Source organism: Dendrobates tinctorius, unplaced genomic scaffold (assembly GCF_039654945.1).
Source record: "Dendrobates tinctorius isolate UK_male_01 unplaced genomic scaffold, ASM3965494v1 ptg000135l, whole genome shotgun sequence".
NCBI lineage: Eukaryota > Metazoa > Chordata > Amphibia > Anura > Dendrobatidae > Dendrobates > Dendrobates tinctorius.
This window is the reverse complement of record NW_027361803.1, coordinates 8779142-8792272: the sequence shown is the minus strand read 5'-3', so window position 1 is coordinate 8792272 and position 13131 is coordinate 8779142. Positions and strand designations below refer to the sequence as shown.

The following is a 13131-nucleotide window of genomic DNA, read 5'->3' as shown; positions in this document are numbered from 1 at the left end:
AGTGTAGTGTGTGTATATAGTGTATACAGTGTAGTGTGTGTTTTATATAGTGTATACAGTGTAGTGTGTGTATATAGTGTATACAGTGTAGTGTGTGTATATAGTGTATACAGCGTAGTGTGTGTATATAGTGTATACAGTGTAGTGTGTGTATACAGTGTAGTGTGTATACAGTGTAGTGTGTGTATATAGTGTATACAGTGTAGTGTGTATACAGAGTAGTGTGTATAGTGTATACAGTGTAGTGTGTGTATATAATGTATACAGTGTAGTGTGTATACAGAGTAGTGTGTATATAGTGTATACAGTGTAGTGTGTGTATAGTGTATACAGTGTAGTGTGTATATATAGTGTATACAGTGTGGTGTATATGGTGTATACAGTGTAGTGTGTGTATATAGTGTATACAGTGTAGTGTGTATACAGTGTAGTGTGTATATAGTGTATACAGTGTAGTGTGTGTATATAATGTATATAGTGTAGTGTGTATATGATGTATACAGTGTAGTGTGTGTGTATATAGTGTATATAGTGTAGTGTGTGTATATAATGTATACAGTGTAGTGTGTATATAGTGTATACAGTGTAGTGTGTGTATATAATGTATACAGTGTAGTGTGTGTATATAGTGTATACAGTGTAGTGTGTATACAGTGTAGTGTGTATATAGTGTATACAGTGTAGTGTGTGTATATAATGTATATAGTGTAGTGTGTATATAATGTATACAGTGTAGTGTGTGTGTATATAGTGTATATAGTGTATACAGTGTAGTGTGTATATAGTGTATACAGTGTAGTGTGTGTATACAGTGTAGTGTGTGTATATAATGTATACAGTGTAGTGTGTGTATAGTGTATACAGTGTAGTGTGTATACAGTGTAGTGTGTATATATAGTGTATACAGTGTAGTGTGTATATAGTGTATTGAATAGTAGGTGTGACCCCCTACCCCCTTCAGATGGGCTGATCCCAGGAGCCCTGACAATACATTCTTGTTTTAAGATCAGCTGTGATTTGAGTGCAGACGTGAAGGAGTCACGAACTGAGTTGAGGCCAGCGCGTGACGTCCGTGGGATTGTGTGGAATCCTGTGGACTATTGCAAGGATTATTGTTATCGCATCTGGCACAAGGACTATCGTGAGGTGCCCGGATTTGTTTCCATTGTGTGGACTTATTGTGGACTTCTCATGGACTCCAAGGACATTATGGATATTTGATGTTGTATGCTCCCTGCCTTAATAAATCTCGTTGGATCGTCCCTCGGCCTGTTGTCCCTTCTTGCTCTGTCGTATTCCCCGTCACAGTGTGTATATAGTGTATACAGTGTAGTGTGTGTATATAGTGTATACAGTGTAGTGTGTGTATATAATGTATACAGTGTAGTGTGTATACAGTGTAGTGTGTGTATACAGTGTAGTGTGTATATAGTGTATACAGTGTAGTGTGTATATAGTGTATACAGTGTAGTGTGTGTATATAGTGTATACAGTGTAGTGTGTGTATATAGTGTATACAGTGTAGTGTGTGTATAGTGTATACAGTGAAGTGTGTGTATAGTGCATACAGTGTAGTGTGTGTGCATATAGTGTATACAGTGCAGTGTGTGTATATAATGTATATATAGTGTATGTAGTGTGTATATAGTGTGTGTAGTGTGTATATAGTGTATACAGTGTAGTGTGTGTGACGGGAGTATTCTCCAGAGCAAGGAGGGACAACAGGCCTGGGAATAATCCAACAGATTTATTGACCAAAAAACAGGAACAACACGAAGGTAATCTGCAGAGTCCCAAAATAAGTCCACAGGAAACTGATTCGGGGGCACCTCCCGACAATCCTTGTGCCAGATCACAAAACCATAGTCCTTTAAGAGTCCCAGAAATCCACCACGATCACACAGAGGCCGAAGCTTCCTCAGACAGCCTCGTCCTTCTCTTTTAGCATCCAACTCACATCTGATCTTAAAGCAAGAATGTATTGTCAGGGCTCCTGGGATCAGTCCATCTGAAGGGGGGTAGGGGTCACACCTACTATTCAATGGTTTGGTCCATCGGAAGATTCTAGAAATGTAAGGGCTCCACTTAGTCTACAGGATGTGTATTGTAGGTTATCTTCTGCTTAGGAAAACAATAGCCAAAGTTCCACTAGCTGTTGACACAAGCCTAAATTAGATTATGGTTCAGGTACATCACAAGACATTGCAAAGTATTGGGGGAAGGAGACATGGTTAATTTACAGCAAATGAACCAGAGGAAAGTTAAATGACATATTATACAAAATACAGGACAGGGCAAGACTACAAATCATGACAATCCCTTCCCCTCCCAATTTGTGTACGTACTAGGGACCTCTACAGGTCGCTTGTTAAGTACACACAGGCATGGCTGACAGGACTCAGGGCTCCTCTTGCCTGGACAGTCCATCTGCATTTTGGTGTTGGCTGCCTCTTCTATACTGTATGGTAAAGTTATAGGGCTGCAGTGCCAGGCTCCATCGTAGTAAGCGTCCATTGTCCCCAGAGACTCTGTTCAGCCAGGTGAGGGGATTGTGATCAGTAATGACAGTGAATTCTCGTCCATACAGATACGGCCTTAGTTTCCTAAGGGCCCACACTACAGCCAGACATTCTTTTTCAACAGTTGCATAGGCCACTTCTCGGTCCAGCAGTTTCCGGCTGAGGTAGGCAATGGGGTGCTCGTCCCCAGCTGCATTCACCTGGCTGAGGACAGCTCCCAGTCCATAAGCAGAGGCGTCCGTCTGCACAATGAATCTCCTCTTGTAGTCTGGAGCAGCCAGAACAGGGTCACAGACCAGAGCGTCCTTCAGCTGGTTAAAAGCCTCATCACAGGCTGGAGTCCAGATCACCAGCCGGGGCATCGTTTTCTTGGTCAGGTCGGTAAGAGGCTTGGCCACAGTGCTGAAATGAGAAACAAATTTTCGGTAATAACTGGCAGTGCCCAAAAAAGCCATAACTTGTTTCTTAGTTTGGGGTACAGGCCAGTCTCTAATAGCCTGGATTTTGGCAGGTTCGGGACGGAGCTTCCCTCCTCCTACTCTATGCCCTAGGTACTGGACTTCACCCATCCCCAATTGGCATTTATCTGGTCGAATGGTTAGGCCTGCTGCAAGAAGCAGGTCAAGAATAACGGCTACTTGGTTCAGATGTTCCTCCCACGTCTGGCTGAAGATAGCGATATCATCCAAGTAGGCACAAGCAAAGTCACCACATCCCCGGAGGATCTGGTCCACCATTCTCTGGAAGGTGGCCGGGGCATTCTTCATTCCAAAGGGCATATTTAGGAATTCATACAGACCAAAGGGGGTTATAAAAGCGGACCGTTCTCTCCCCTCCTCAGTCAGAGGGATTTGCCAGTATCCCTTACTGAGATCAAAGATAGTTACATATCGGGATCCAGCCAGTCGGTCTAGAAGTTCGTCAATACGAGGCATTGGGTAAGGATCACTGACGGTATGGTCGTTTAATCGTCGATAGTCCACACAAAATCGAGTACTCCCATCCTTCTTGGGTACTAACACCACAGGAGAGGCCCAAGGGCTATGGGAGGCCTGGATTACCCCAAGCTGTAGCATCTCCTCCAGTTCGTGCTGCATGGTGTTTCGAACTGATTCAGGTACCCGGTAAGGAGCCTGTTGTATGGGACGGATGCCCTGAGTGTCCACATGATGTTGGGTGACGGTGGTTCGGCCTGGTTGGGATGAGAAAGCAGCACGTCTCTGTTGAAGCACTCCCAGCATCTGGTTTTTCTGTAAGGAATCCAGGTGATCTCCCAGAGGAACCTGTTCCACAGTGGATGGGGCTCTCGCTGCTTCCACGAGATCAGGTAGGGAGTCCTCATCCTCTTGACCGTCCTCTGAAGCTAGCCGACAGCTTGCTATCATTGGAAGGGTCCGGTCATGGTACTCCGTAATCATATTCACATGGACAGTCTTTTGTCTTAGCCCCTGATCATCTAAAGCAAGAAGGTAATTGGTGTCATTCAGTTTTCTGAGAACCCGGAAGGGACCCTCCCATGTTGTCTGCAGTTTATTCTGCCGATGGGGAACAATCATTAAGACCTGTTGTCCTTCTACAAACTCCCGGTAGCGTGCTTTACGGTCATACCATGTCTTCTGTCTGGTTTGAGCCATCCGCACATGACTCTGGGCAAAACTAGCAAGTTGGGCCAGGGTTTCTCGCAGCTTTAGGACATAAGGGACAACAGGGGCCCCTGTATCTTCAACTTGCCCCTCCCAGTATTCCTTGAGCAGGGTTAAGGGTCCTCGGACCTTTCTTCCATAGAGTAGTTCAAAGGGGGAGAACCCAGTGGACTCCTGGGGAACTTCCCGATAGGCAAACAAGAGATGGGGTAGGTACTTCTCCCAATTTGAATCTCTGTCAGTGAAGGCCCTCAGCATATTCTTCAGAGTGCCATTAAATCGTTCACAAAGTCCATTTGTTTGGGGATGATACGGGGTCGTGCGGATCGCTCGTACTCCACAGGTGCGCCACAGACACTGGACCAGCTCTGACATGAACTGGGAGCCTTGGTCCGAAAAAGTTCTCACTGGGAAATCCTACTCTGGTGAAAATGGTAACCAGGGCCTCGGCCACCTTGGCTGCAGAAATACTTGACAAGGCCACCGCTTCTGGATATCGGGTGGCATAGTCCACAACAGTGAGAATGTACTGCTTTCCAGATTTACTTGGTTTAGCCAGAGGTCCAATGATATCAACAGCTACTCTTTGAAAGGGTTCTTCTATTATAGGGAGCGGTTGCAGGGGTGCCTTTGGGTGATCTCCGGGTCGCCCTCTACGCTGACATATGTCGCAAGTTCGGCAGAAATGCGCCACTGCTTGGGAAATCCCAGGCCAATAGAAAGATTGAGTCAATCGCCTCTCGGTGCGGGTTTTGCCTTGATGGCCAGCAGTAGGAATATCATGAGCAAGGTGTAATAGGGGAATTCTGTATTTCTGAGGAACAATCAGCTGTTTGCTATAAGTCCAGGGCTTATCTAGGGAGTCGGCATTGGTAACCCGATACAGAAGTCCATTTTCTCTGATAATTCTTTCTCCATTCTCCCCTAGCTGCCCTATTTCAGCTCGAGCTCTAAAACTAGCTAGGGTGGGGTCAGTCTCCACTTCTTGTCTAAACTGAACTTTATCCCAGGTAACATTCATATTATCCCCACAAGAAGAATCACTCACCGGCTGTGACGGCGGTTCTGGTGGCCTCATTTCCATGGAAGGGTTGTACACGTCCACATTTGCTGCTCTCTTGGCTTGACTTCGGGTTACCGCACCGACAAAGTGGCAATGAAGATTCCCCACATCATTTCCTAGAAGAACGTCTGCAGGGAGGCCGCTCATCACACCGACCATGCATTGTTTGGCCCCAAAGCCATAATCCAGGGTCACACTCGCTCTTGGAATATATCTCTGGGTACCTCCAGCCAATTCAATGGCAATTCCTGGTCCCTTTTGAATTGCTTCTGGTTGAATTACTCGGGGATCGGCTATGGTGAGAAAAGCCCCAGTGTCACGGAAGCCAACAACTTTTTGACCATCCAGCACGACCTCCTGTAGATGTTTGTGCTGAAGATCAGAAGAACAGGTGGCTGGGGCTCGCACCCCATAGACTCCTGGTAGGGAAGCCAGGATATCAGAGTCACTTGGCAAGTCATCAGGCACTGAATCCATCTCTTCTCCAGGTGAGGGGGTCTGTAGATAATGAACAGGCAAAGGCGGTCTGTAGGTGTTCTGCCTCCGTACACCTGGACATTGGAATTGCATATGCCCGGGCTGCCCACATCCATAGCATCTGCGCTCTGGGATTCTTCCTCCACGTCGTAGTCCCAAAGGTGGAGCAGGAGTAATGCGAGGCACAGTCACACGAAGGTCACCATGAGTTGATGGTCTAGTGGGATGGTGAATATTGGAGGCAGAAGGACCAGGGGCCGCCAGCGTTGGGGGGCTGGTAGTGTTTTTCTCCCTGAGTAGTAATTTTTTCCACTGAGGCTTGATGGTGAGAGCCTCATCAGCTAGAGCTGCAGCTTCCTCCACTGTTGCTGGTCTCCTTTCACGCACCCATTCCCGGATCTCAGCGGGGCACTTAAAATAAAACTGCTCTTTTAGGATGACCTGCAGGAACGTTTCCCAGGTTATGGCCTCCTCTGCCTCCAGCCAGCGATGACATATATGTTTGAGTTTGTGAGCATACATCTTGAAGGACACTTCCTCATCACAGGCTAAAGTACGGAACTGAGTCCTGTAAGTGTCTGGGGTCACAGCATAATGTTCTAGAATAGTCTGTTTAATCTCCGCATACTCACAGTTCAACCGAGGGTCCATAGCTCTATAGGCTGCGGCAGCTCCACCCTCTAAGAGCCCCACAAGATGTCGGACGCGCTCCCTTTCCGGGACTTCCATTAATCGACACTGATGCTCAAAGTCCAGGAAGAAGCCCTCAATGTCACCGGAAGCCTCATTAAACGGCTTGAAGTCTTTGCGGGACACTCTGGGGAGTTCCCTCATGGGGGATGCTGTGGGTACAGTCTGTCTGGAGCTTCTCGCTGCCTCCAAAGTGATCTCCCTCTCCAGCATTGCCCTCTCCTCCATCCTGCGCTGCCTCTCCTTGGCTGTGCGCATGACCTCCCTCTTATCTTCTATGGTAGCCTCTTCTCCCAGCAAGGCCATCTCCTCCTCGTACCACACAACCCACTGACTTTTTTGGGTATTTACCTCCGACTGCCGCCTTTCCTCTCTTTGCTGTGAGGATCCTTCCTCAGCATCATCTTGCAGGTGAACTGCTTCCAAAGCCTCAATCAGCTGCTCCTTGGAGAGTCCCTTGTAGCCGACTCCCAGTTCACGGGCCTTTGTTTGTAGGTTCACCGCAGTCCAGTTCTTGTACTCTGCGGTGCTGGTTCCAGATGTTGATGGGCCGTTGTCCTCCATTCCTTCTGCTCTGATCCCAGCGCTGCCAACCAGTTTGTGACGGGAGTATTCTCCAGAGCAAGGAGGGACAACAGGCCTGGGAATAATCCAACAGATTTATTGACCAAAAAACAGGAACAACACGAAGGTAATCTGCAGAGTCCCAAAATAAGTCCACAGGAAACTGATTCGGGGGCACCTCCCGACAATCCTTGTGCCAGATCACAAAACCATAGTCCTTTAAGAGTCCCAGAAATCCACCACGATCACACAGAGGCCGAAGCTTCCTCAGACAGCCTCGTCCTTCTCTTTTAGCATCCAACTCACATCTGATCTTAAAGCAAGAATGTATTGTCAGGGCTCCTGGGATCAGTCCATCTGAAGGGGGGTAGGGGTCACACCTACTATTCAATGGTTTGGTCCATCGGAAGATTCTAGAAATGTAAGGGCTCCACTTAGTCTACAGGATGTGTATTGTAGGTTATCTTCTGCTTAGGAAAACAATAGCCAAAGTTCCACTAGCTGTTGACACAAGCCTAAATTAGATTATGGTTCAGGTACATCACAAGACATTGCAAAGTATTGGGGGAAGGAGACATGGTTAATTTACAGCAAATGAACCAGAGGAAAGTTAAATGACATATTATACAAAATACAGGACAGGGCAAGACTACAAATCATGACAGTGTGTATATAGTGTATACAGTGTAGTGTGTGTATATAGTGTATACAGTGTAGTGTGTGTACAGTGTATACAGTGTAGTGTGTGTATATAGTGTATACAGTGTATAGTGTATACAGTGTAGTGTGTGTATATAGTGTATACAGTGTAGTGTGTATATAGTGTATACAGTGTAGTGTGGTGTGTATATAGTGTAGTGTATGTGTATACAGTGTATTGTGTGTATATAGTGTATACAGTGTAGTGTGTGTATAATGTATACAGTGTAGTGTGTGTATAGTGTATACAGTGTAGTGTGTATACAGTGTAGTGTGTATATAGTGTATACAGTGTAGTGAGTATATAGTGTATACAGTGTAGTGTGTATATAGTGTATACAGTGTAGTGTGTATATAGTATATACAGTGTAGTGTGTATATAGTGTATACAGTGTAGTGTGTATATAGTGTATACAGTGTAGTGTAGTGTGTATATAGTGTGTACAGTGTAGTGTGTATATAGTGTATACAGTGTAGTGTGGTAGTGTGTATACAGTGTAGTGTGTGTATATAGTGTATACAGTGTAGTGTGTATATAGTGTATACAGTGTAGTGTGTGTATATAGTGTACACAGTGTAGTGTGTATATAATGTATACCATGTAGTGTGTATAGTGTATACAGTGTAGTGTGTATATAGTGTATACAGTGTAGTGTGTGTATAGTGTATACAGTGTAGTGTGTGTATATAGTGTATACAGTGTAGTGTGTATATAGTGTATACAGTGTAGTGTGTATAGTGTATACAGTGTAGTGTGTATAGTGTATACAGTGTAGTGTATATAGTGTATACAGTGTAGTGTGGTAGTGTGTATACAGTGTAGTGTGGTAGTGTGTATACAGTGTAGTGTGTGTATATAGTGTATACAGTGTAGTGTGTATAGTGTATACAGTGTAGTGTGTATATAGTGTATACAGTGTAGTGTGTATAGTGTATACAGTGTAGTGTATATAGTGTATACAGTGTAGTGTGTATATAGTGTATACAGTGTAGTGTGTGTATATAGTGTACACAGTGTAGTGTGTATATAATGTATACCATGTAGTGTGTATAGTGTATACAGTGTAGTGTGTATATAGTGTATACAGTGTAGTGTGTGTATAGTGTATACAGTGTAGTGTGTGTATATAGTGTATACAGTGTAGTGTGTATATAGTGTATACAGTGTAGTGTGTATAGTGTATACAGTGTAGTGTGTATAGTGTATACCATGTAGTGTGTATAGTGTATACAGTGTAGTGTGTATAGTGTATACAGTGTAGTGTGTATAGTGTATACAGTGTAGTGTGTGTATATAGTGTATACAGTGTAGTGTGTATAGTGTATACAGTGTAGTGTGTATAGTGTATACAGTGTAGTGTGTATAGTGTATACAGTGTAGTGTGTATAGTGTATACAGTGTAGTGTGTATAGTGTATACAGTGTAGTGTATATAGTGTATACAGTGTAGTGTGTGTATAGTGTATACAGTGTAGTGTGTGTATATAGTGTATACAGTGTAGTGTGTATATAGTGTATACAGTGTAGTGTGTATATAGTGTATACAGTGTAGTGTGTATAGTGTATACAGTGTAGTGTGTATAGTGTATACAGTGTAGTGTATACAGTGTAGTGTGTGTATATAGTGTATACAGTGTAGTGTGTATATAGTGTATACAGTGTAGTGTGTGTATAGTGTATACAGTGTAGTGTGTGTGCATATAGTGTATACAGTGCAGTGTGTGTATATAATGTATATATAGTGTGTGTAGTGTGTATATAGTGTGTGTAGTGTGTATATAGTGTATACAGTGTAGTGTGTGTATATAGTGTATACAGTGTAGTGTGTGCATATAGTGTATACAGTGTAGTGTGTGTACAGTGTATACAGTGTAGTGTGTGTATATAGTGTATACAGTGTATAGTGTATACAGTGTAGTGTGTGTATATAGTGTATACAGTGTAGTGTGTATATAGTGTATACAGTGTAGTGTGGTGTGTATATAGTGTATACAGTGTAGTGTATGTGTATACAGTGTATTGTGTGTATATAGTGTATACAGTGTAGTGTGTGTATATAGTGTATACAGTGTAGTGTGGTGTGTATATAGTGTATACAGTGTAGTGTGTATATAGTGTATACAGTGTAGTGTGTGTATAGTGTATACAGTGTAGTGTGTGTATAGTGTATACAGTGTAGTGAGTATATAGTGTATACAGTGTAGTGTGGTGTGTATATAGTGTTTACAGTGTAGTGTGTGTATATAGTGTATACAGTGTAGTGTGTGTATATAGTGTATACAGTGTAGTGTGTGTATAGTGTATACAGTGTAGTGTGTATATAGTGTATACAGTGTAGTGTGTGTATATAGTGTATACAGTGTAGTGTGGTGTATATAGTGTATACAGTGTAGTGTGTGTATATAGTATATACAGTGTAGTGTGTATATATAGTATATACAGTGTAGTGTGTATATAGTATATACAGTGTAGTGTTTATATAGTGTATACAGTGTAGTGTGGTGTGTGTATATAGTGTATACAGTGTAGTGTGTATATAGTGTGTACAGTGTAGTGTGTGTATATAGTGTATACATTGTAGTGTGGTAGTGTGTATACAGTGTAGTGTGTATAGTGTATACAGTGTAGTGTGTATATAGTGTATACAGTGTAGTGTGTATATAGTGTATATAGTGTAGTGTGTATATAGTGTATACAGTGTAGTGTGTATACAGTGTAGTGTATATAGTGTATACAGTGTAGTGTGTATATAGTGTAGTGTGTGTATAGTGTATACACTGTAGTGTGTATATAGTGTATACAGTGTAGTGTGTGTATATAGTGTATACAGTGTAGTGTGTATATAGTGTGTACAGTGTAGTGTGTATATAGTGTATACAGTGTAGTGTGTATATAGTGTATACAGTGTAGTGTGTGTATATAGTGTATACAGTGTAGTGTGTATATATAGTGTATACAGTGTAGTGTGTATAGTGTATACAGTGTAGTGTGTATAGTGTATACAGTGTAGTGTGTGTATATAGTGTATACAGTGTAGTGTGTGTATATAGTGTATACCATGTAGTGTGTATACAGTGTAGTGTGTATATAGTGTGTACAGTGTAGTGTGTGTATATATAGTGTATACAGTGTAGTGTGTGTGTATAGTGTATACAGTGTAGTGTGTGTGTATAGTGTATACAGTGTAGTGTGTGTATATAGTGTATACAGTGTAGTGTGTGTATATAGTGTATACAGTGTATTGTGTATATAGTGTATACAGTGTAGTGTGTATACAGTGTAGTGTATATAGTGTATACAGTGTAGTGTGTGTATATAGTGTATACAGTGTAGTGTGTATATAGTGTGTACAGTGTAGTGTATATAGTGTATACAGTGTAGTGTGTATATAGTGCATACAGTGTAGTGTGTATATAGTGCATACAGTGTAGTGTGTGTATATAGTGTATACAGTGTAGTGTGTGTATACAGTGTATACAGTGTAGTGTGTGTATAGTGTAGTGTGTATAGTGTATACAGTGTAGTGTGTATATAGTGTATACAGTGTAGAGTGTATATAGTGTATACAGTGTAGAGTGTATATAGTGTATACAGTGTAGTGTGTGTATAGTGTATACAGTGTAGTGTGTATATAGTGTATACAGTGTAGTGTGTATATAGTGTATACAGTGTAGAGTGTATATAGTGTATACAGTGTAGTGTGTATATAGTGTATACGGTGTAGTGTGTGTATATAGTGTATACGGTGTAGTGTGTATGTAGTGTATACAGTGTAGTGTGTGTATATAGTGTATACAGTGTAGTGTGTATATAGTGTATACAGTGTAGTGTGTATATAGTGTATACAGTGTAGTGTGTATATAGTGTATACAGTGTAGTGTGTGTATATATAGTGTATACAGTGTAGTGTGTATATGATTGTCATGATTTGTAGTCTTGCCCTGTCCTGTATTTTGTATAATATGTCATTTAACTTTCCTCTGGTTCATTTGCTGTAAATTAACCATGTCTCCTTCCCCCAATACTTTGCAATGTCTTGTGATGTACCTGGACCATAATCTAATTTAGGCTTGTGTCAACAGCTAGTGGAACTTTGGCTATTGTTTTCCTAAGCAGAAGATGACCTACAATACACATCCTGTAGACTCAGTGGAGCCCTTACATTTCTAGAATCTTCTGATGGACCAAACCATTGAATAGTAGGTGTGACCCCTACCCCCCTTCAGATGGACTGATCCCAGGAGCCCTGACAATACATTCTTGCTTTAAGATCAGATGTGAGTTGGATGCTAAAAGAGAAGGACGAGGCTGTCTGAGGAAGCTTCGGCCTCTGTGTGATCGTGGTGGATTTCTGGGACTCTTAAAGGACTATGGTTTTGTGATCTGGCACAAGGATTGTCGGGAGGTGCCCCCGAATCAGTTTCCTGTGGACTTATTTTGGGACTCTGCAAATTACCTTCGTGTTGTTCCTGTTTTTTGGTCAATAAATCTGTTGGATTATTCCCAGGCCTGTTGTCCCTCCTTGCTCTGGAGAATACTCCAGTCACAAACTGGTTGGCAGCGCTGGGATCAGAGCAGAAGGAATGGAGGACAATGGCCCATCAACATCTGGAACCAGCACCGCAGAGTACAAGAACTGGACTGCGGTGAACCTGTCAAGGTGAAAATATATTTTCTTATATAACTTTTATATTTTTATACTGTGAAACAATAAGTTTTTCCTAATTGCTTGCTAATGCAAATGTAACTGTATTAAAGATGGCTGCCAGTGTTCACTTTCACTTAAATTCAGTGTCTAAAGAGTTAAGTTAAGTTTCATTTCTCCTAAAAAAAGATAACTCAGGAATGTGAAGAAGAAGTAACCATCGGGAGACGTTTTGACGAATCAGAGAGAGACTGGACACTAGATGTATACTGCATAAACCCCGCCTAATGCACGCCTTCCCCTAACACTCAATATAGTATTGTGTATTTGTAAATAAAGCCAGTTGTTGTACTGCTCCTGACAGGTGTGGATGCAGGACATTAGCTAAGACTGAATCAGCTGCGTGTCTGAGTCATTCTTAATCGGTACCAGATGTTTTGCGCTCGCACAATGATTTGGAATGACTGGTGAATGAGGATTCATTGTCGTTTACGACCCCGACAATTTGGAGCCCAACGGGGGGGCGTGGACAGTGATCCGAGGCTCCTCTGGACCCATGCCTGGATGTCTGTGGATGATACCTGTAGTGGCTGACCTCGAAGACTGATCACCCTCCAAAACACGGTAAGTGAGATCATATACACTGTATGTGTCACACTTGCTAGTGTCTCAGCCGTTATTGGTTTGTCTGTGGTCTCCTTGGGTCTGAGGGGTGACCGGTCGAGTGGTGAGACTGAGTGCGATCCTGTGCCACGCTCTGAACCAGCAACTGAGAGACGTCGCATTCTGCGCGTCCTCGTGTACACCACACCTCCTCCACCGGTCATTGTA

The 13131-nt window shown here is 42.7% G+C and overlaps 2 protein-coding genes across 4 annotated transcripts in view; both read right to left on the bottom strand.

Moving 5' to 3' along the window:
- Nucleotides 1-13131, bottom strand: part of LOC141048426 (class I histocompatibility antigen, F10 alpha chain-like) — a 281467-nt gene that overhangs the window by 220762 nt on the left and 47574 nt on the right. The gene's annotated exons all lie outside the window — the stretch shown is intronic.
- LOC141048418 (uncharacterized) lies at nucleotides 1585-6550 on the bottom strand. Its single transcript, XM_073543964.1, has 2 exons — nucleotides 5211-6550; nucleotides 1585-2921 (listed from the first exon to the last, which is right to left on the bottom strand). Exons 1-2 carry the CDS (start codon nucleotides 6534-6536, stop codon nucleotides 2847-2849), a joined length of 1401 nt encoding a protein of 466 aa, XP_073400065.1. The 5' UTR covers nucleotides 6537-6550; the 3' UTR covers nucleotides 1585-2846.

Coding starts and splice junctions, on each gene's coding strand:
- LOC141048418 (XM_073543964.1), bottom strand. CDS start 6,536: ATGAGGGAACTCCCCAGAGTGTCCCGCAAAGACTTCAAGCCGTTTAAT. Junction 2,922..5,210: donor CAGAACCGCCGTCACAGCCG/GTGAGTGATTCT, acceptor TTCTCATTTCAG/CACTGTGGCCAAGCCTCTTA.